Source organism: Canariomyces notabilis (genome assembly GCF_033297395.1).
Source record: "Canariomyces notabilis strain CBS 508.74 unplaced genomic scaffold N656scaffold_14, whole genome shotgun sequence".
NCBI lineage: Eukaryota > Fungi > Ascomycota > Sordariomycetes > Sordariales > Chaetomiaceae > Canariomyces > Canariomyces notabilis.
The window spans coordinates 699,092-720,412 of record NW_027041836.1 but is presented as its reverse complement, the minus strand read 5'-3'; the positions used below and the strand labels follow the sequence as shown (position 1 = coordinate 720,412).

At 56.2% G+C, this 21,321-nt stretch overlaps 7 protein-coding genes across 7 annotated transcripts; 4 read left to right on the top strand and 3 right to left on the bottom strand.

Moving 5' to 3' along the window:
- Positions 1 to 344: 344 nt before the first annotated feature.
- N656DRAFT_799111 (DUF757-domain-containing protein) lies at positions 345 to 1,012 on the top strand (the record flags this gene model as incomplete). Its single annotated transcript, XM_064817833.1, has 4 exons — positions 345 to 401; positions 476 to 785; positions 843 to 879; positions 934 to 1,012. The coding sequence occupies 4 exons, from the start codon at positions 345 to 347 to the stop codon at positions 1,010 to 1,012; spliced, it is 483 nt and encodes a 160-aa protein (XP_064669317.1).
- Positions 1,013 to 1,402: 390 nt separating this feature from the next.
- Positions 1,403 to 6,057, top strand: N656DRAFT_769359 (P-loop containing nucleoside triphosphate hydrolase protein; the record flags this gene model as incomplete). The annotated part of the gene is made up of 3 exons (XM_064813699.1): positions 1,403 to 1,989; positions 2,105 to 2,783; positions 2,836 to 6,057. The coding sequence occupies 3 exons, from the start codon at positions 1,403 to 1,405 to the stop codon at positions 6,055 to 6,057; spliced, it is 4,488 nt and encodes a 1,495-aa protein (XP_064669316.1).
- A 25-nt stretch (positions 6,058 to 6,082) lies between these two features.
- Positions 6,083 to 7,647, bottom strand: N656DRAFT_780483 (lytic polysaccharide monooxygenase). The gene is made up of 5 exons (XM_064815386.1): positions 7,265 to 7,647; positions 6,546 to 7,108; positions 6,417 to 6,466; positions 6,331 to 6,365; positions 6,083 to 6,268 (listed from the first exon to the last, which is right to left on the bottom strand). Exons 1-5 carry the CDS (start codon positions 7,363 to 7,365, stop codon positions 6,232 to 6,234), a joined length of 786 nt encoding a protein of 261 aa, XP_064669315.1. The 5' UTR covers positions 7,366 to 7,647; the 3' UTR covers positions 6,083 to 6,231.
- A 1,363-nt stretch (positions 7,648 to 9,010) lies between these two features.
- N656DRAFT_149944 (carbohydrate esterase family 15 protein) lies at positions 9,011 to 10,320 on the top strand. The gene has a single exon (XM_064808666.1). It carries the CDS (start codon positions 9,119 to 9,121, stop codon positions 10,310 to 10,312), a length of 1,194 nt encoding a protein of 397 aa, XP_064669314.1. The 5' UTR covers positions 9,011 to 9,118; the 3' UTR covers positions 10,313 to 10,320.
- Positions 10,321 to 10,862: 542 nt separating this feature from the next.
- N656DRAFT_711197 (DUF1769-domain-containing protein) lies at positions 10,863 to 12,175 on the bottom strand (the record flags this gene model as incomplete). Its single annotated transcript, XM_064811735.1, has 3 exons — positions 10,863 to 11,148; positions 11,307 to 11,789; positions 11,883 to 12,175. The coding sequence occupies 3 exons, from the start codon at positions 12,173 to 12,175 to the stop codon at positions 10,863 to 10,865; spliced, it is 1,062 nt and encodes a 353-aa protein (XP_064669313.1).
- Positions 12,176 to 12,725: 550 nt separating this feature from the next.
- Positions 12,726 to 16,645, bottom strand: N656DRAFT_780479 (26S proteasome regulatory complex, non-ATPase subcomplex, Rpn2/Psmd1 subunit). Its single transcript, XM_064815385.1, has 3 exons — positions 16,324 to 16,645; positions 13,322 to 16,265; positions 12,726 to 13,267 (listed from the first exon to the last, which is right to left on the bottom strand). The coding sequence occupies exons 1-3, from the start codon at positions 16,461 to 16,463 to the stop codon at positions 12,863 to 12,865; spliced, it is 3,489 nt and encodes a 1,162-aa protein (XP_064669312.1). The 5' UTR covers positions 16,464 to 16,645; the 3' UTR covers positions 12,726 to 12,862.
- Positions 16,646 to 17,949: 1,304 nt separating this feature from the next.
- Positions 17,950 to 20,636, top strand: N656DRAFT_711369 (mRNA triphosphatase CET1; the record flags this gene model as incomplete). The annotated part of the gene is made up of 3 exons (XM_064811743.1): positions 17,950 to 19,797; positions 19,871 to 20,380; positions 20,460 to 20,636. The coding sequence occupies 3 exons, from the start codon at positions 17,950 to 17,952 to the stop codon at positions 20,634 to 20,636; spliced, it is 2,535 nt and encodes an 844-aa protein (XP_064669311.1).
- Positions 20,637 to 21,321: the final 685 nt, after the last annotated feature.

Sequence of the window (21,321 nt, the reverse complement as noted above, 5' to 3'; positions counted from 1 at the left end):
GCTTCAACGCCCCCACCCTCTCCCCGGCTTATTGTTGGAAATACACGATGAAGCATTTGGAGGCCGAATTGCCCATTAGTGATGGAATTCTTGGTGGTTGTCTTGCAGTCCAATTGAGGAAGATTATCCGTATGTAACCTAGAATTCCATTGCATGTATCCGTACCTCCGTACCCGTCCTCAGTTCTGTCCAAAAAATTATATTCTTATCGATAACTTTGTCTGCTATCGTTATCAACGATCAAGGGTGGATCGAACCTGACCCCTCCAAATCTTCGTACCCGAAGCTCTGCTTCCATACGTATCGCAACCCCCTGAAGACGAAGAGCATCAGACAACATCACAATGTCGGCACCGGTCCCCAAGAACTTCAATGCCGATGAGGCAGACAACCTCGAAGATGTGCGACTACCGCTTCCCCGATCCCTCGACAAGCCAACCCTTGTTCGAACACCGCTGACTCCCAAACCCCGCAGATCGAGAAGCAGTTCGCTGTCAAAGTAGTGCAGCACATGCAAACGTACTGGTCTATCCTCGAAAAGGTCAAGGGCTCGTCCCTGCGCCTGACCAAGCTCGACGACGAGATTTACGACCACCTCAAGCGCGACTTTCCCGATTTCGATCCGGCCGCCACCATCAATGAGGACGAGATGAAGAGCAAAGCGGGCAAGGAGAGGTGGCGCAACTTCATGATGGCGTACGAAAAGAAGGTTGATGACTACAACTTTGGGACTCTCCTGCGGTCTAATCCAAAGTTTGAGTATGGCCGGGAGGAGACCATTTTTGGTGGGTCGACGCGACGAGCATAAGGTGACTGGAGGACGCCGCTGACACCAGGCACAGTCCCAAGGATGCAGTTCTATGCTGTAGAGATTGCCAGGTAAGTCGACGCGTTTTCACGACTGGCGAAAGTTAAAGCTAACTCCTCCGCAAGAAACCGGCTTGGCCTGAACGACTGGGTCTATGAAAAGGCACAACAAGAGAAAGCCGAGGCCTCTAAATCTAGCACATGAAATGTTACATCACGTTAAAACATTTAGGTTTTTCCTCAGTGAGCTGTTTTATGCCCACCCAGCTTCTCCTCGAAGCACTCGGTCGTGGTTATTGTTGCGCTTAGTATTGTTCTCGCTCCTGCCCCTGGCCGATTCCGGGGAACAATACTAAGCGCCACAAAGACTTGCCCCCACCAAACTTCCTATTCTTCCTGTACGATCTACAGAATACCAGCACCCGTTATATACCACGCGATCTTCCTATTATTTCTACGATGCCTTGGTTATGGATCGGGTATATCCTCGAAGCTCGAGCCTTAGCAGTTCCTCCAACTAATTTCATCCCAACGCACCGAGATTGGCGATCGCTTTTGTCCCAACTCCAGCCCGTCTCAGCTATTGACCGTCACCATGAACTCCTCCTCCAACCCGGCATGGTCCGAAAAGCCGTCCTGGGAGCACCCCATCACCCCCTTCGACCAATCCGCCTCCGCAACCAGCCCCCTGTCCTACCTTCCGCACTCCCAGACCGGCAGCACAGTGACAACAAGCATCACCGCTGACCCGCCGAACCGGGAGACAACAACAACTGATAAGCCCGGCAAATCCCATTTTTTCCACCTCTTCACCTTCACCCCTCCGCGGCACGTCCCCCTGCTCATCCTGTCGATAGCCAGCTCCGCCCTCTGCGCGGCGGGACGGACGGGCTATGTCCTGTTTCTCGGCAAGCTGTTTGAGCTGGTCGCGCTCTTTGGGGCCGGCCAGCTGCCGCCCGATGTCTTTCTTGCCCAGGTTAGCCGCTGGTCGGTGTACCTGGTAGTGCTGGGCGTGGGCATGTGGGTGGCCTCGACGCTCGAGATCGCCCTCTGGGTCGCGGGCGGCGAGTTGAGAGCCAAAGAGGTCCGCGAGAGGGTCTGGGAGGTTCTAATGAAGAAGAGCTTGGGCTGGTTTGAGGCAAAAGAGGAAGGGGGAGGGGCATTTGTTACGAAGATTTTGACGTAAGGACCTCCCTAATCTTCCTCTTTCCTTCCTCCATTCCTTTATTCACTCCTCGTCCCCGTTTCTCTGTTGGAAAGGGGTGTTGTAGTTGGTTAACTGACCAGTTGCTTGCAGACAAACGAGAGAACTGCAGACGGCGTCGTCCCAAACCCTCGGGTTCCTCGTCTACGAATTATTTGTGTTTGCCGCCTGCGTTGCCGTGGCATTTTTCTTCTCGTTCAAGCTGACGCTTGTGATGCTCGCGACGGGCGTGCCTTCGGCCTTGTTTCTCTGGGTCATTGGTCAGTTTCTGGACCCGGCCATCGATGCGCAGAGACGGGAGCTGGCTGAGGCGGCGAAGTGCGCGACTGCGGCCGTCACAGCAATTGACATCGTCAAAGTATATAATGCCGAGGGACAAGAGGCGTCCCGGTTCGTCGCGGCAGTCAAGAGATCCGCAAAGTACTATTCTCGCCAGGTGCTTTGCAACTGCGCGCAGATGAGCTACGTCAAACTCTGGATGATGATGCTCTTCGTCCTCGGGTTTTTCTATGCTGTGGTGCTGGTCTCGAGCGGGGAGCTCACGCCTGGGACAGCCTTGACGACGTTCTACGCAGCATTGGTTGCGTTTCAGTCACTCGAGGCGACCGGGCCAATGTGGCTCGTCCTGGTCAAGGGCATGGCTGCCGGACAGTCGCTTCAAGCTCTGGTGAGAGATGACTGCAGTGGCTCAGGTGAAAGCAGCCTGCGGGCGGACAAATCTACCGGATGGCGCAAGCCGTCAACTTGCTCAGGAAATATTTTGATGAACAATGTAAGTTCTCGCGCCCTGGGAGGGTTGGGGAGCGTCGACTGACAGTCCACAGATCAGTTTTGCCTACCCTTCGAACCCCGCCAATACGGTCCTAAGGCCATCGACTCTGCGCTTCGCCGCTGGACAGCTCACCTTTGTAGTCGGGAGGAGCGGGTCCGGGAAGAGTACGCTCGGCAACCTCCTTGTGAGATTTTATGAGCCCCTTACTGGACAAATCACCCTCGACGGCAACCCAATCCCGACGTTGGACCTCGAATGGCTCCGCCGCAACGTCACGCTGGTGCAGCAATCCAGCGTCTTCTTTCACGACACCTTCTTCCAGAATGTTGCCTTTGGCGCGTCGGATCCAGACAATGTCTCCCCTCAGGCTGTCCGGGACGCCTGCAGCATGGCGCTCCTCCAGTCCACCATAGCCGGCTTGCCCGACGGACTCCTCACCAAGGTTGGGTCAGGCGACTGCAACCTGAGCGGTGGTCAGAAGCAGCGTCTGGCACTTGCCAGGGCGAAACTCCGCGATCCGCCGGTCCTGATCCTGGACGAGATCACCAGTGGGCTGGACCCGGTGAGCAGGTCCTTGATCATGGAGGCCATTCGGATCTGGAGGAAGGGGAAAACAACCATCATCATTACGCACGAGGTGGGCCAGATTGAGGAGGATGACTACGTCTATGTCCTCGCGGACGGGTCGATTGTGCAGCGAGGGTTCGGACATGAACTTTCCAAGGACGAGTCTGGGCTCTTCGCGTCGCTCGTCGCGTCTGCCGATGAAACCTGCTCTCTTGCGGATTCCGACATTAGCAACAGCGAGTCAGAGTCAGACTGTGGAATTCCATGGCAAGAACCCACCGAGGAGAGAAGATTTAGCGGTTTTTTGCCCAGGTTCTCAACTGGTAGTCGACTCTCATGGGGATTGTTCCAGGGGACCGAGTGGAGGGTGGAACCTGTGAATGCCCGAGAGACGTTCATCGGGCCCCGTCAAGCCCCCAAACAAGGGCATCCTCCTTCGGGCATGCATATCGTTACAAAGGCGGGCCTGGAGGTACAAAGCAGGAGAGCTCTGCATGCGAGACAGACTCGAGAGAAGATTCTGACTCAACAACACCAGGCTTCTTTAGATTCCCTGGAGCTGTTCTTCCTTGAGCGCCTTGCTGAGCGCAAGGATAAGACGAAGTCGCCCAAGGGGCCCGAGCCTCTGTCCATGCTGGTGGTACTGAAGACGGTTTGGCCAACGTTGGATTTTTTGGGCAAGGGCGAGTTTATCCTCGGCCTGCTCCTCTGCCTCGTATTGGCATCTAGCACGCCCATTTTTGCCTTCCTCTTCGCAAACCTGCTCAGCGCTTTCTGGCTTCCCGAAGCCCGAGGGGCTGCGAGTGTCATGTGGTCCGTCTTCCTGACAGTCACTGCCGTCGCTGCCGCAGCCTCCACCTTCTTCAGCTACTTTTTCATGGAAATGGTGGCACAGAAGTGGGTTAACAGACTTCGCGCAGAGGCAATCCAGCGCATTCTCAGTCAGCCCAAGCCCTGGTTCGACAGTGCAAGCCACTCAGCAAGCAACATCGCGCAGTGCCTGGACCGCAACGCTGAAGAGATGCGCAAGCTTGTCGGCACATTTTTGCCCATTCTTCTTAGCGTCTCCGCCATGATCCTTGGCGCCATCATCTGGGCGCTGGTGATCAGATGGGACCTCACTCTGGTGACGCTCGTAGGGGTTCCCCTCGCGCTGGGAACCGCGCGAGCCAATGCCATGATCAGCGATAAGTGGGAGACCAACTGCGATGAAGCTGCGGCATCGACAGGCGCCATCTTCAGCGAGGCTTATTCCAACGTCAAAGTTGTACGCGCCTTGACGCTCGAACGGTATTTCTCCGACAAGCACGCCCTATCAGCCCGCTCAACATTCCGTCTCGGTCTGAAGCGCGCAGCCTGGGTGGGCACTTTCTTCGGCCTGTACAATTGCATTTCGTACTTCCTCACCTCTCTTGTCTTCTTCTACAGCGCCAAGATCCTGAGCGAGGGCCTCACTACCGTGACCGACGTGATCAGGGTCAACAACCTGCTGCTATTCACTCTTGGCACAGCGGTCGTGCTGCTCGCCCATGTTCCGCAGATCGCTGCCGCCAAGACGACTGCGAAGAGGATGCTGTATTACGCGAACCTCTCACATGTGGCCGGCCATGAGACACAAGGAGGCATGCGCTTATCGACACCGTTCCCCGTGCGCATGACAAACCTGCGGTTTGCCTACCCCAGCGCACCGGACAAGCTGATCCTGCGAAACATCAACCTCCGAATCGACGCCGGGACGTTTACCGCCCTCGTGGGTGCCTCTGGATGCGGCAAAAGCACAATCACCGCGCTCCTGCTGCGACTGTACGAACCTTCGCAAGGGGACGACGAGAGCAATACCGCCACTACACGGCCACCCGCCCCAGTCAGAACTTCACCGTCTTATAGCCGCCCGCTAACCTTCATCCCCTCCCCTATCCCAGAATCCCCCGTATCCCAAAAGAAGACAATCCCATCCCCATCCAGCGCGCTAACATTCGCCTCGCACCCCGCCTCCTCCTTGTCGACGCGCTCGTTGCGCGCCCAGTTGGGGTACGTTCCACAGACGCCCTTCCTCTTCCCAGCGAGCGTCTTTGCCAACCTGACGTACGGGCTGCCGGAGAATTCGCCGCTGCGCGACGAGGCCAACGTGCACCTCGCGGCGCGCCAGGCGGGGATCCACGACTTTATCGTCTCCCTGCCTCGCGGCTACGACACGCCCCTCGGGGAGGGCGGCCAGCAGGTCTCGGGCGGCCAGGCGCAGCGCTTGTGCATTGCCCGCGCGCTGGTCAGGCGGCCCAGGCTGCTCATCCTTGACGAACCGACCAGCGCTCTTGATGCACAGTCCGCCGAGGCAATCAGAAGGGTTGTGCGGGATCTGGTTGCTGCGCAACGTCGTCGTAGTGGTGGAGGTAGTCAGGGGGGAATGATACCCACGGAGGAGGAGGATGTGGATATGGCGGTTGTGGTGGTCACGCATAGCAAGGAGATGATGAGGGTTGCTGACCGGGTGGTTATGGTTGAGGACGGGGTGATTGTGGAGAGCGGCGGGTATGAGGAGCTTGTGAGGAAAGGGGGCAAGTTTGCGGGGCTGGTTGGCGGCGGAATGTGGGCTCCTGGTACAGCCGATGGGAAGGGTAAGGGAAGGCGGATGGTAGGGGAGGAAAAGGTGGAGGCTGAAGTCAAGCGGTCGAGAGAGGAGACGCTTTACAAGTTGGAGGGTTTCTGAAGCGTCCATTGGGGATTTCAGGGGTAGCAACTTTGATGGTTGGGGGGGTTTAGTGGTGATGCAGGGCTCACTTCAGATGCCTATTTCTTATCACCTATCATTGCAGGTGCGTATCACGGACATTAGGTATTTTACAAGACGTCACCGTTACTACTACCGGTAGTAGTTAGGGATTCAGCATCCTAGGCAGTACTTATCAACAACGCCGAACCTGTTTCGCTATTAGCCCTGGCTCATTCAGGGCCTGAGAGGAGATCAAGTCACCAGACTTACCCGTCCCATATTGGGCCTCCTGGAATGGTATAATTCTGCGGCTCGTTAGCTGACGTTCCAAGGTCTCGTCTTCATAGTTTACCCACTGTCGTGTGCATGTTTTCCTCCGAGTATATATCAATCTTGATTGAGGGATCTACGCCGCATCGTCAGTACCCCTTTCGCCAAGCGCAAACTACCTATCATCACGATCTGGTCCACCTTGGAAGCCTCACCATCCTTATCGTACGCGCCGGGAAACCTCAACAGATACTCCGCCGGCGGAAACGCGTCCCCGTCGCCCGTGATGTTCAGATGAGCACATTCCGGATAAAACTGCGGCCTGTTGTCGATATGAATCGACAGGATCTCGTGGCGAATCATGTACAGGCCCGGCCGGAGCGTCGCTGGGATCGTGACGGGCCACAAGGCCGGGCTACCGTCCCAGCGCTGGAACTGTTTCTGGTACCACATGCCCTCAGCCAGGTTGGGTCCGGACAGCAGGCCGGCCTCCCAGATCTTAAACCAGCCGACAGCGTTCACATCGACATCGGAACAATCTGTCTCGCACCGCGCCAGCCACGCCGTCATGGGCCCCACGGGGTGCAGCCAGTACCAGTACACGGCCGTGATGTTGTCACCCGCACGGATGGGAATGTACGAGGGCGGCGCCGTGCCCGGATTGTTGCAGGCTATGCTCTTATCATCGACGCTGAAGATGGGGTCGATGCTGGCCCACTGCCGCTGCACCATCCATGGCTGCCCAAGCTGGTTCTCGGCAGGCGTGTCGGGGTCATACCTGGGCAGGGGGCTTGGGGTCAGCCAGCTGCGTCTTTCATGCTTCAGGGGGTTCAGTTTTCAGGGGTTAGATACAAAGGTATCGAGGCGACGAGGGAGAAGCCATTGTGAACACTTGTGTAGGATGGCAAGACAGTCCATTACTCAACTCACTCACCCTCGGTACCACGTCTCGCCTACTGTGTAGTTGGATAGCCCCCCGTGGGCCAGCACCGGCCCGGAAAACAGCAAGCCCGCCAAGGCTGCCAAGCGCAGCATCTTTACCACGACAGTGACGGGCATTGCTGCGGTGCCCAAAAGAAGCTAATAAGGAAGCACTTCCTTAGATGGGATTCACAGATGGTATATCTCGGCGGAGTAGGCGGTGATGTGAAACGATGACAGCATCCGCCTAGGCATTATACTGTATCCTAATGCGATCTCATGTGAACAACTGGTGTTCATGTGCGTGAAAGAGAGTAAGGTAGCCTAACGGCCTTTTGCATGCACTCAGTTTTCTCATACGGCAGTCCCCACTGACCCCCTGAGACAAGGCTCCCAAGGTAGGCGAATGGTGCATACATGATACATGAACTAGAAGCCACATCGAACTTCTTTTACCTGCAACTGGGCGGTATTCCCCGCACATCAATCAAATCAAATCGGGACTATAAAGGCGCTGCTAATGAGCTAGGGCGTTGGCTCTACTTTATTACCGGCGGCTATATCTGACTCCTGATAGTATGTACATCTTCGCCCAATGACCTAAAAAGGGGCGCCTCAACCGGGGGAAAGGAGAACTGAATTCCACGCTTAAAGGGTACTTGATTAACCTATGCTTAGCGCAGTCGCTCTAGTAAGACAGGAAGGGTAATACAGTAGCATAGCGCATCGGGAGGTGCTGAGCAACAATGATGGCCCTGCAGGACCCGTAATCCCCAGACATACCAAATGTCCGCTGGGACTCACTGCTCTATAAGTTCTGATCCAGCATTAGTACAGTCGCTACGGAAGCTGTAATTGCTACAAGCCCCTGAGGGGCCTACTGTCGTGTCTCGTTCCTCCTTTTCTCGTTTGTCGTTCTCCTGTTGTCTTATTCCATTCCTTCCATTTGTTTACCCCCTTTTCCTTTTCCTGATGCCTCTTTTACCCTCATTTACCCCCATATACCGGGGTCAAACCAATGTACGAGTATCGAATGGTGCCTTCCATGGATCGGGGAATTTTTCCACCTATGGGGGTGGAATCCAGTGCTGGATATTGAACCTCATCGCCCTACATGGCCATCTCGACTTATACAATAACTTTTCCGTAGCCGCATTCGGCATTTCGGACCAGCCCCTTCCAATCGGAGGTCGAAAAAGAACCCGATGGACTACGATCCACGTGTGACCAGCTATGCGCCGGTACCTAAATAGCCATATTACCCCCGAATCCGCCCCCAACCTCGTCCTCGACTTGCACAGGCTTGTAACTAACCATCAGGTCCTTGCCCAACAACCAAAGTGCCAAGGTAGCGTTTCCCACCCTAGCCCTTTCTGCCGCCACATGGACGGCTCTGGCGGCACAGCCAAGTTCTTGCATCATGTATGCCACGCCATGTCCCCCGGACTACCATGCGGGTTCCATTCCCGGTTGCAGGACGGAGCGCGGAGGCGAACCATGCGGGGAACGTTCCACTCCGCCCACAATAACCCAGAGGCTGTAAGGCTCCCTTCGCCGCCGCTTTTCGTTCCGCCCTGGCGACTGGGCGGGCCCAGGGCGCTTCCAGCTTCTTCATGTCGACAGTCCAATCTGAGGCCGAACCACGGTTAATAAGTAATTTCGACCGGCAAAGAGACAAACGTCCGATGGATATTACGTACGTCAGCCAGGATAGGACCCTACACCTCCCCACTCCCGCACGGCCGGAACGACGGCGTTAGCTATAAAAGATGGCCGCGGCGGAAATCTCCCGGGGTAAAGACTAGCTCGTTGTGTTCAAGCTCTACGCGCTCAAAGTATATCCCTAGTCATCGCACACATAGCAAATATGGTCCATTTGGCTTCGGCTCTCCTGGTGGCCGGCGCGGCCTTCGCCGTTGCGGCGCCCGCCAGCGAGATCTTTGAGCGCCAGACTTGCTCGACGCAAAACTCGTACCCGACCGTCAACGTGGCCAAGCTCCCGGATCCGTTCACGACGGCGAGCGGCACCAAGATCACGACCAAGGCCGACTTCGAGTGCCGGAAGGCCGAGATCAGCAAGATCATGCAGCAGTATGAGCTCGGCACGTACCCCCCGCCTCCGGACAAGGTCGAGGCGTCCATGAGCGGCACCGGTATCACAGTGCGCGTGACGGTGGGCAGCAAGACCATCTCGTTCACGTCATCGATTCGGAAACCGTCCGGTGCCGGGCCGTTCCCCGCCATCATCGGTATTGGTGGAGCGTCTATCCCGATCCCCAGCAACGTGGCCACCATCACGTTCGGCAACGACGCGTTTGGGGCGCAGTCGGGCAGTGGCTCCCGCGGACGCGGCTTGTTCTACGACCTTTTTGGCAGCAGCCACTCGGCTGGCTCGCTGACGGCGTGGGCGTGGGGTGTTGACCGGCTGATCGACGGCCTCGAGCAGGTCGGCGCCGCGGCTTCGGGTATCGACACCAAGCGTCTCGGTGTGACGGGTTGCTCGCGCAACGGCAAGGGCGCTTTCGTCACGGGCGCCTTTGTCAACCGTATCGCTCTCACCATTCCGCAGGAGTCGGGCGCGGGCGGTGCCGCGTGCTGGCGCATCAGCGACCAGCAAAAGTCGTCGGGCGCCAACATCCAGACGGCGCAGCAGATCATTGGTGAGAACCCGTGGTTCTCGCGCAACTTTGATCCCTATGTCCGGTCCATCAGCACCATCCCGCAAGATCACCACTTCCTTGCAGCCATGATCGTGCCTCGTGGCCTGGCTGTATTTGAGAACAACATTGACTGGCTCGGCCCGGTGTCGACGACTGGGTGCATGAAGGCCGGCCGCGCCATCTACAAGAGCTACGGCGTGCCCAACAACATGGGCTTCTCACTCATCGGCGGCCACAACCACTGCCAGTTCCCCAGTGGGCAGAACTCGGAGCTCACCCAATACATCAACTATTTCTTGCTCAACAGCGGTACTGCGCCGGGTGCTGTCGAGCGCAGCACCGCCAACGTCGCTGTCGACACGTGGGCGCCGTGGGCCGCCAGCGCCCCGACGCTGTCGTAACTTGCAAGCCGTCAAGCTAGAAGGCAAGAAAGTGTTGGTGTGTGATTGGGAACGCGGGTCCCAAAGTTTGTGTTCTTAGGTCAGCGGAAAACTCGATCCGATCTCTGAATTGGAAAGTTGTTGGGTTGGTTGGCGCCGACTGTATCCTGTAAATATGGCGAAGCGAATATAACAGTCGTATCTTTCCTTGGACGCCGTGACTTGCTTTATCAACCATGCGTCATGCCTGAGTGTAATGATGAAGGGTTAAATCCGGAGGGTAAGTTGGGCTGAAAGAGAGCTGAGCTGCAGTTGCCTCACCAAGGGTTAATGTCAAGTCTTCTGGAGCCGGAAGGAGCGCCCACAACCTCAAGCTGTAGAACGAGGGAGGAAGCAACAACAACACCTACCTGATCTGTCACTTCAGATGCAATCACATTAGATCCGGAGCAGTGATTGCTCATTGCTCAATCGTCGAATTTGAGTGGTCATGTATCTTTGTGTGAATGCTGCCTGACCCTTCCTGGCCACTCACTTCATGTATTCAGGCGCCTTCTTCCTAAGTTCCCTCTCAGTCGACATCATCATCGTTGGTCGGCGTCTTCCCTTGCAGATCGACATCCGACAACTTTTGCCTCGCCTCGTCTATTGCGTCGTCCTCGGACGCTCCATCCTCATCTCTTTCTGGTCCCCCCTCAAGTATCGGCTTACCCTTCCCGAGTCCTCCAGACGTGTGAGCGAGCGCTTGCAATGCCGCAGGCTTGAGCGTGCCGTCTTGGTTGATGTCTTCGGCTAGGTGCAGCGTGAATAGCACGACAAGGTAGACTTGCCCAGTGACGCGGTTGCGGAGGACATATCTGAGCTGGTGTAAGCGTTTATGGCGGTGCCTAGGCCGTGTAAGATGTTTTCCTTTCGCCATGCTCTCGGGTGTTGCATAACAGCAGAACCGAAGCAAATTATCCAGGTTTGAACGGAAGTGCGGAAGAGAGAAAAGAAAAGCCTGAAAAGCACATACCTTAACCCTTGCCCATCCCAGTACTTGATGATTGGGAGATTAAAGCCAGGCAGTTTCAGCGCAAAAGCGTCAAAGTCGATGTATGGATTAAAAAAGTCCACCCCGTACGTCCTGTTGTATTCCCAGATCCATCTCTCCTTACTATCCTGCTTCAGCGCCCATTTCATCCTGGCTTTGGCATCATCTGGCGCTCCAACCTCGCTCCTCCACTTCATCCCATCATCATCACCGCCCTCCTCAAACCACAAACCCCCCTTTTCCGGGTCGTGCTCGCCTTCCCCGACATGGACCGTATTAAACGAACTGAGGGCGGGGCCGTACAGATGTGGCACGTCAGCGTAGGCGTCTCCATCCAGACCGGGATCGATCCACCACTTGACGATATTCAGCGCTGTATTGAAGCCGGGTGGGAGGCGGTCGCGTATGGGGTGGTCAAAGTCGTTGCCGAACTGAAGATCCGTAGCCGGGACGCCGTCCTGCAAACTCTTGCCCTCTCCATTTCCATTCCTATCCCCACCTTCACTCTCACTCCCACTTGCACCCCCGATCCCGACACCATTGTCCCCTGACACTGACCGCGAGGCAGAACCAGCCTCTTCGTGCGAACGCGGGGGGCGTTTCAACCGAAACCGCAGTGCAATGCTGTACTGGTCGCCGTTGTGCCGATGCAGCTCCGTCTGAAAGTAGGGAGACGTCTTGGGCGCATCGCGCGGTAGGCCCCGGTAGTTGTGCACCCGCACGTTGAGGTCCGCCTCAAACAGGTCGCTCGCCACATGCACCGGGGTTGGGTCGTTGACGGGCACCTGGACGTGGGAGTTTATGTCGTAGGACGGCCCGGCTGTCACGCGGATGAGATATTTCTCCGCCATGATCAAAGTACGCGTCTCTGCTTCAGGTACAGCCGAGTATCGGGGGCAGAAATTCTATTTGGCCTGTGATTGTGTGGGTGAAACGACTTCCAGTTGCAAACGGGAAGGAGAATATGTCAGTAGCGAGATTGGTGGTTTTGGCATCGCCAATGTCTAACTAGGTACTGTAGGTGTCTCGACCGCACTGAAGTTAATAGAATGATAGAATGATGGAAGTAATAAATATTTCGGGAATGGTAATCGTTGAGTGCGGTCTTGCAGCCGCTGAAGCTCGGCTTGATTGCGCAAGACGTTAACTCGCCTGGCCGATGACGTCGATGACGCCCTTGCATCATGCATTCCAGGGGTCTTTGTCATCCACTAACTGCAGTGATTGCAAACCAGATTTGTGCTTCTTGCCCTTCTGCGCATGACTTAGACAACTGAGACAACGCAAAGGTGCGAATCAAGCTCAATATGCCAGAGTCCCTGAGAGGCTGAATATCACGTTCATCTCTAAAAGCAGTGCACCACAGTCCTACACCCAATGTATGCATCATAGTCCACACTATCGGGTACAGCTAAAGCACATGGAAATCAATGAGTCTTTACAAGGAGCTCGCCATCTATTCCCTGATACCTTGTATTACAGGTTACAGTAGTATTATACAATCCAGCAAATCTAGGCACTGCCCGGGAAGTTCCTGTTCACTCCTCCTCTCCAGCATCTGTAAAGTACTCAAAATCCTCCGGGGCAGGAGCTTCCTGGTCGCCCTCGCCATCCTCATCGATAGCCGTGAGGACACCAGCCGCTGCTGCAGCGCCACTGCCACTACCCGCCGCAGCTTCACTACCGCCCTCAGCTTGTCGGGAGGCGCGTGCTGTCAAGGGGAATAGGTCGTTAAGATCCCGGATGTTGTTACCCCCAGTCAATCCTCTAGACGACCAGTTCGACAGCAGTGACTGTGCGGCGTTGCGTGGCGTGGCCCCGCTACCCGTTCCGGCTCCCGCCACCGGTGCGCGCTCCGTCGTCACCTTCTTCAGCTTCTCCTCGATCAGCGTCTTGGGCTCTTCAGGCTGTGTGTCATGAAGGAGAAGTGGGCCTCCAGTTGGCTGCGGAATGGTCAGCAAAGCAACCCACAGCAAAATCGCGACGTAAAGACATACCTTCTTAACCGGCTTGTAGCGTCCAGCCGGGAAGCTGATGTATTTGAGCTGGCCTGGGAGAACACGCGACATGTTCTCAATCTCATAGCCCACCTTCTCCTTCTCGCCCTTCTTCTTGCTATCGGGGCTTGCCGAGCCCTCCTTGTCGGCCGTCTCACCCTCCTTCTTGGACTCTTCCGTCTTGGCATCCTTCTTATCCTCATCCACATCCATCTTTTCGCTCGTTGGCTGAGCTGTGGTCTTGGCGACGGTAGGCGTATCAATGTCCATGCTCTCCCGGCGTTGAGCGCGCTCCTTCTTTTGAGCACGGCGTCTGGCCTGGGCCGTCGTGGAGAGAATTGCAGTTGTAACAAAGGTCGGTCCCTCCTCGGTCTTGACTTCCTGCTCAGGCGGATAGTCAAACAGGCTGGGGCGGGTGGCACAGTGGAATTTGAAGCTCGGCATCTCGAGGTCATGATCAAGGCCGATGATGGAAGTGGGGGCGAAGCTGAGGGACAAGAAATGCGTGAAAGGGAACCAGTACCAGTACTGGGTGAAGACGGCCATGCCGACGATGCCAGCCATGTTGAGATTACCCGTCTGAGTCTGAAGTCCGATTGAGCAGTTGCGACCGCCGGCATCCAGGATGCCGAGCGCGAGCGCCGCACCGAACTTGGTCATGGCATCCTCGTGGCGGTCACCAACCACCTTCTTGAGCGTCTTCCGGATGGCGCCAACCTTGGGGTTCATGACCTCGTTCTGCTGGATCATGATCATTGCCAAGGCAATCAATGCGCCCTGCCGGACGAAATCGGTGGGATCCTTCATCATGGGCTCGAGCAAATCGATGGCTTCGTCCAGCCCAGTGCCAGCGCACGAGATACCCAACGCCATGGCCGAGCCGTATCGCACATGCGGGTTGTAGGACTCAGCAAGCAGCTCGACCATCCGAGGTACGCTACCAGGCTTCCTAAAGAGGATGAAGCCAAGGCTCATGACGGCGATGCGTCGGACGTCGTCATTTACGTCACTCACAGCGAGGTGGAGAAGCTTACGGATGGCCTTGTTGCTTCCAGTTCCACAGTAGGCCATGGCAACGGTGAGGATACCCCCGTAGCGCAATGTCGGATCAGGATCGCTTAGAAGGCCCTCGATCATGGGATCAGCACCTTCCTGCCGCCCAAACATGATGAGCGCCATGCCGATGGCACAGCCGCGAACAATCTTCTCGTGAGTGGTCTCGTGGGCGTACGTGAACATGGTCTCGAGAGCCTTGGCATTTCCAGTGCCCAGCATAATCAAGCCCATGGCCAGCCCGACGGCCTCGCCATTAAGGGCCGAATCTGCAAATAAGACCTTGGTGAGCTCGTCAAAAATCTGCTCGTTGCCTGTGGCCATTCCGGCAATACCGAGTCCAAGCGCGCCACCGTGCTGGATGACCTCTTCATCTGCGGAATTAAACATGGTCCGAAGATAATCCAAGGCATCCGCACCGTGATTCGCGTGGATAAGCCCATAGGCGTACAGCGCACCGCCCTGGCTGAAGATGGAGCCACTGGTGACTCCGCCTTGCCTCGGGAGATAGGGTTCAAGAAGCTTGCGCGACTGTGACAGGTTGCCACGGTGAATGACACCTAGTGCTGCAGTAGCCGTGAACTTTGACCAGTTCACGGCCTTGCCGAGCCAGTCCAGATTATCCCTGAAAAACTTGTCATGCGTGGTCCCTGCGTTCATAAAGGCGTTGCAGAATGTGACGGCGGTATGGAAGATCGAGCTGCGACCCTCAAGGCTGTCCCGCACCTTGTTGAGAATGCTCATGTCCATATGATTATTCCGGTAGAGGAACTCGAGGTTCAACTTGATCGTCGTGGTTCCGTCGAGAATGGATCGGATATTCCGGTACACCTTAGCCACCTCCTCTGGGAGTGCTTCCTCGGAACTCTCTTGATTCTCGAGAAGTGGCTCGCTTTCCGCAGTGTTCTCACCCCCTTCCTCGCCTTCGGGCTTTTTCGGGAGTTCGCCAGAGGGCAGGGATTTGATCACCTTGCCCAGGAACTCCTGAGTGCCGTTGTCGTACAGGTCGAAAGCAATCTGGTATGCGGTAGCGATTGCGTTGTGGTCGCCCTTGGCGACAAGCTGCCGAAGCAAGGCTGATGCCTCCTCGTCAGAGTCAAGATACACAGCGCACTTGGCAATCGCAAAGTAATCTGGATGCGGGATGTCGTTGAGGAGGTCGAGGATCAGGCGCAGGATCTCCGTCCGCAAACCACGTTCCTGCACGATGTCCATGCATATGCTAAGCGCATAGTCCATCAGTTCCTCGGCCGGCCCCTGGCTGCCATCCTGTGCCTTGGCCTTGGCTCGCTTCCCATCATCGCTAGCACGCTTGATGACCCTTCGAAGCACATCAAGATTCTTTGCTTCGACGGCAATGCCAACCACCTGTCGATACTTGCCCTCCTCGAGACAGCTCTCGAATAGCCGCTCAATCACCGACTCCAAGGCAGCACGAGTGCTGTTATCGGTGATTTGAGCAACCGAGGCAGAGCGGCCTTCCTTGGTCGGTTGAAACGTGGGGTCCAAAATTGTATTGTCGGTCGAGTCGCGAGACAACAGAGACTTGGACGGAAGGGTGGACTGAGAGAACGGGGTGGTGGGCGAGATCAAAGCCGATCCATCAAGTGAGCCGCTGCCGAAGGTTGTGGAAAGAGCTGGCAACGAGATATCGTTCTTGGACTGCTTCGACGGAGCGTGGCGCGCTGAGGACACGGCGATGTACTGGTCAATGCACTTGGAAATGATGGTTTCTTCGAACTCGCCGGGCGCATCGAACTTGAACAGGGGTCCTGCTGCGAGCGCAAAAGTCATGCTCTCGTTGTAGGCCTGCAAGTGGAAATAGACCTTGGCGAGAACAAGGGCAGCGAGCTGGCGCTCAGGAAAGCTCTCGTCCTCGTACAGGGCCTCACTTAACGAGCAGCAGGTCAGTTCGGCATCGCCTGACAGGTGCAGGCTGGGAGACATACATCTGGCTCAATGCACCCGCCACCTCCGTCCATACGGTGTCAATGTCGTCGTTGAGCGTTTTGAGGGCGAAGACCTTGAGCTCCGGTTCCTCGTCGGCCAGGAAAGCTAACACGCCGGTCGCTGTGACGAGGCCTGGCATCTTGACGGTATATTATTACTGGAAAGTCGGCGGTTACGTTTGATAGATGGAGTAGAAGCTCGTGAATTCTGCTGCTTCCGAACCCAACCACGAGTTTGAAGGGAAACGGGTTATTGGGTTAGGCGCGGCGCGTTGGGCTGGTGTGAACTGGGTTGTATGCGAAAGAGCAAATGGCAAAGCGAAGCTGAGGAGCACAAGCCTGTCGCCTCAACGCTCGTCCACGTCAGGAAGCTCCTGCCTTGCGCTGTTTGGAGCCACCAACCAATCAGGGATCTTATCGGGCACTAGTTTTTCCGGCCTTCGTGTGATAGGTGGTCTGTGCATAGGTGTGTACTGTCCAGATACAGATATCTCAGCTTATTCACAACATTGATCATGGGCATTTCCAGAGCCCACAAGTGATTTCTAATTGATGAGATTAGACTTGAGTCAATTCGCTGCAAATATCATCAAGTCTCGTTTTCACCAGGAGGTATTCCTCAAGCTCTTCGACTGCCGGCGTCTCACAAACCGTAGAAACATACGAAGGTACAATTGCCGAACCCCATTGCTTCATAAATATTGCCCTAATGGGTTAGTCAAACTTGATACCTGTGTCTTTTTCTCACAGCAAGGTCAATTGGCAAGAAGCTCCAGCTCACACTGAGCTCAGCCGGGAATTTTACCCTGGTCAGGTAGCACAGGCACTCAGGCCTCCTAAAAAAGCTGGGAAGCTCTTCAGCCTCCTGTACTCCGTAACACTGATAACTGAACGACATGATTGCGAGATGCGCAGGCTCATGACTGAGGCATCCATGATATCGCCTAGATATAATCTGTTCCTATGAAGAGATAGGAATGGTCGTAGGAAATTACAGGCCCTGCGACAGACGTCTCTCTGGAAGGGGAAAGCACACCCATTGTTAGGCAGTGATCCCAGAGGAAGCAGCCAAGCCCTCACATGCAGTACGCGGAGCCCCAAGCAGAATCCGCTGCACATTGGGAAGTTGCGTTGCGCACACATCAGTCTTTTTAGCTCCGCCCATCACCCCGTTTGCGACAAGCTATGACAGTGCTGTCGCGTGTGCAGTAGCTGCATCGAGGTCTATTCTATGCTTTGAGCTTGCTTTGTCTTTTCATCCTCTCTTTCTTTTGTTTGCTTGCTGTCGGCTAGGCGCGGAGTGGTATGGGAGAGGTCTGTGGCGACTCGATTTGCTCGTTGCTGCTGCTTCCTGCCGACCGAACACTCGACACGATGATGTGACGCTGTTTGCCGCACCGACGAGAAATTTCACAAATACAAAGACCAATCCACGCGATTTGCGACCACGAGTCCCGCACTCACACGCGTTTCCAGACCGGGCCATGTGAATGGGATCCGATGATTTGCAACAGGCGAATCACTACGAAGCCAGTGTGCGTGTGAAAGCGCGGTCGCGTGGGGAAAGTAAGACGGCAAGCAAAGCACATCAGACAAGCTAGGTCGGCGAGAGCAAGCAGGTTCAACATGGATCTCCGGGGCATGTTAAACGACAGCGGCCCAACCGCGCCGCGGACCAAGCTGCCGCAACCGCCGGGGCAACCACTAGCACAGCAGCAGCAAGCACATTCGCAAGCCGCACTCCCATCGACTCCAGTGCAAACAAACCCACAACAGTCGTTTCGCGATTTCGCCCAAACCCAACCCTCTCCCAGCCGTCACATCTCACAGGAGTACGAATCGCAACACGTGCCCGCCGTGTTCGCATCTCCCCCTCCGTTTCCAGCAGCTGCCCCGGGTCCCTACCCTAACCAGCCTCCACCACTCCAGCAGTTCCCTCCCAACGACCTGCGATCGCCCAGTGTTGGCGCTGGCCCCGTGCCCTCCCCATTTCGACAGACTCCGACTCCGTCAATTAGCTCTGCGGGCGGCTACCCTTTCCCTACGCAGCAAACCCCGACGAGCCCTGTGCAACGACACCAGTTCCCGCCGGCACCCGCCTATCATCGAGACAGCTATCCACAGCCCCCGGGCCCTGCGGTTATGACAGGACCCCCGGCCACTGCTCCGTATATGCAGGGACCGCGCATACCTCAAACTCCCCCCATTGCGACCCCGGGGGCCACACAACCCTACCTACACAGGTCCCAGTCCGCGCAGTCGACGCCCACACCGACATCCGCACACAGCCAACACGCGCAGTACGGGGCTCCTTTCACCCAGGGAAGCCCCGTGGCGACGCCGCGTCCTCTACCCCAAGTAGACCAGCAACAGCGCCAATCGTCCCAGCCGCCGACCCCCGGGGCAGCTGTCCCGCTGTCAGCGCGCCCAGCACAGGTCGTAGGCTACGGGCAGCCACCAAGCCCGTACCAGCAACGTCTGCCGGGTAACGTCTTTCATCCTGTGCCCCAGGCATCTCCGGCGCTGCCGCCTCCACCGCCTGCGCTCCCTAGGCATTCCATCACGCAGGGCGTCTATGACCCACAGAGTCAAGAACCTCATAGGGGTCAGCAGCCACAGAGTGACAGAGAACGCAGCGTTAGCGTCAGTCCGAAGACCCGCGTGCCCAGCCTACCAAGCACCTCTGGCCGACCCAGCACTTCGGCTACCGAACTCGAGGCTCGCCACAGCCAAGCCCACCACACGGCGATGACTGCATCGATTGAGCACGACGCCAAACGAGACCGTGCTGCTACACCAGCGAAGCGGAAGCTGGAGGACAGGGAACTACAACCGGAAGAATTAGAGAGGCGGGATACGCGGCCGGCCCCATTCGAAGACTCCCATGGTCGAGCGGGTCATGCCGATGCCGGTGGTCCTGTGCCACGTCCACACATGCCGATAAAGGCTCAGAAAAAAAGAAAAGTCTATCGGACAGTCCCGCCATGGGCGCAGTCTCTTAGAGACCGAGTTCCTACCCACCCTAATTATGTCCTGGCGCGGCCGCTTCCACACTCTGGACCTCAAGTTAATGGCAAACCGGATCGCCAAGCAGGCCGTCCAGAACAGCAACCACTAAGTCGACACCAGTCGCCGGAGGAGAAGCGCTCCATGGCTCCACAAACTCCGGGCCCCAACGTCCTCCCAGAGACGGCGAACCCGTGGGGACCGTTGGGACCATGGGAGGCCAGCATCACCAATTCGGTTCCACAGGAAGGCTTTACAAAAGCCATCGCTGATTTTTTGTTTCAATACATAATTCTCAACCCTGACATAAATGAGATTCAAGGGCGCGGCGTCAAGTTCGAGATTGAAGCCAAACTTGGCACGCTCATAAGCAAAGACACGAACCAGCGGCTCAATCTTCCCGTGCTCACCGAGTGCGTGATTAATGATGGCGGGAATTGGCTTGGGTTTCGGAGCAGCATGACCGAGGTAAGCAACTTCTCCCGTTGAACCGTTATCACCCTATTTTCACTAACCATACCTCTCCTCCCCGCTCTTGCAGATTCAGCACAAGTCCTTTAACGAGTTCCTCAACCTGCAAGTCCAACAAACTCACCCCAACAACAAGGCCAACGCTGCACTGCCCCGGCCGCGGCTGCCAATTGACTACCTACATCGCCACGAAATCGACAGATTTTTTGACCTGCCCCCGGCGGTCCGCGACCGCGAGCTGCCGGTGTGCGTCGCCAAGCCCATCGCGACGCGGGGCCACGGGGCACGAGTCAGGGTTACATACGACCAGAAGACGAACAAAGTGCTCGCCAAGATCATCAAGGCGCGTGTGGCCGACGTGAGCTTGCATTTTCCGGACCAGCCGCTGGACTGCAGGATCAGCGTGAACCTGGAAATGGATTGGGACGGCTCCGTCGAGGAGTTGGAGAGGTTGTCGGGTACCAGCGGAGGCGCCGGAGCAGGAGCAGGCAGGCAAAGGGTCAAGGATCGGCTGAGTTACCGCCACGGGTGCTACCAGATTGACCTCACCCAGGTCACACAAAATGTGGCCGGGCCAGGGGTAAGCGCTTCTTCTTACCACTTGTTTTCGGTGTCATAGGCACTGCCTCCGCTGGCACGGTTGCTAACGAATCCTCTAGAACACCCAGCGTCAAGAAAAGGAGCATGAACTCGAGGTTGAGGTAGATCCGGTGGCACTGATTGACCAGGGCCGACGAGCGAGGGAGAGCCAGCCGCATCAATACCTTGATTTGGTGGAAGGGCTGGTCAATAATATCAGGATATTGGCCCGGAAGGCAAGGGAGTTTGGGACATGACAGCGTTCCAAGCGTTGGAAGCACGTGCCAGCGATGAAGGCAAGCTGCCCTCACAGTTCCATGGTGCTCGGCGCATGGATGTTTAAGGGGTGTCGTATGTGCTAAGGGACGATAAGCCCGGATTAACCTGATCATAGGAGGAAGCCCTTCTCCAATGCAGAGGCTTGTGCCTAGAAGATTGTTCCATGGAAGCGGAATCAGGGCGCATCTTCCCTTTGTTTTCCACCTTCGAATTGCTTCCTGTCCTCCTTTTACAGGCGTCTAGTTACATTAGATACCAGATGTTTTAATAGAAGAGCAGCGCTTGAAGCAGCGTAGATGGACAAGGCGCTGCGAGGCGTAAAAATCATGTTACACATAACATTCACCCGATAGTTCCTCCTGCCCTATCTGCCGAAACTTGCTTTGGGCAATGTCACCACATCGGACATGCTCACCCCACACGCGGGGAATGTCGACGTCTGATAAGTTCTTCCACGGGGCCAACACGGGCCCGCCGGATGCCGCAAGCATGCCGCAATTCTACGAGACCGTTGCAACATAGGCTGAGTGGCACGCCATATATAATAGCCTCCTACCCGCCTTTCTCCACGTCATTGACTGAACCATGGTTTGGTTTCTTGACACTAGCAGTTTCGATACTTGATTGTTTTCGTTCTTTCCAGTTGATACTTACAGCAGCCAT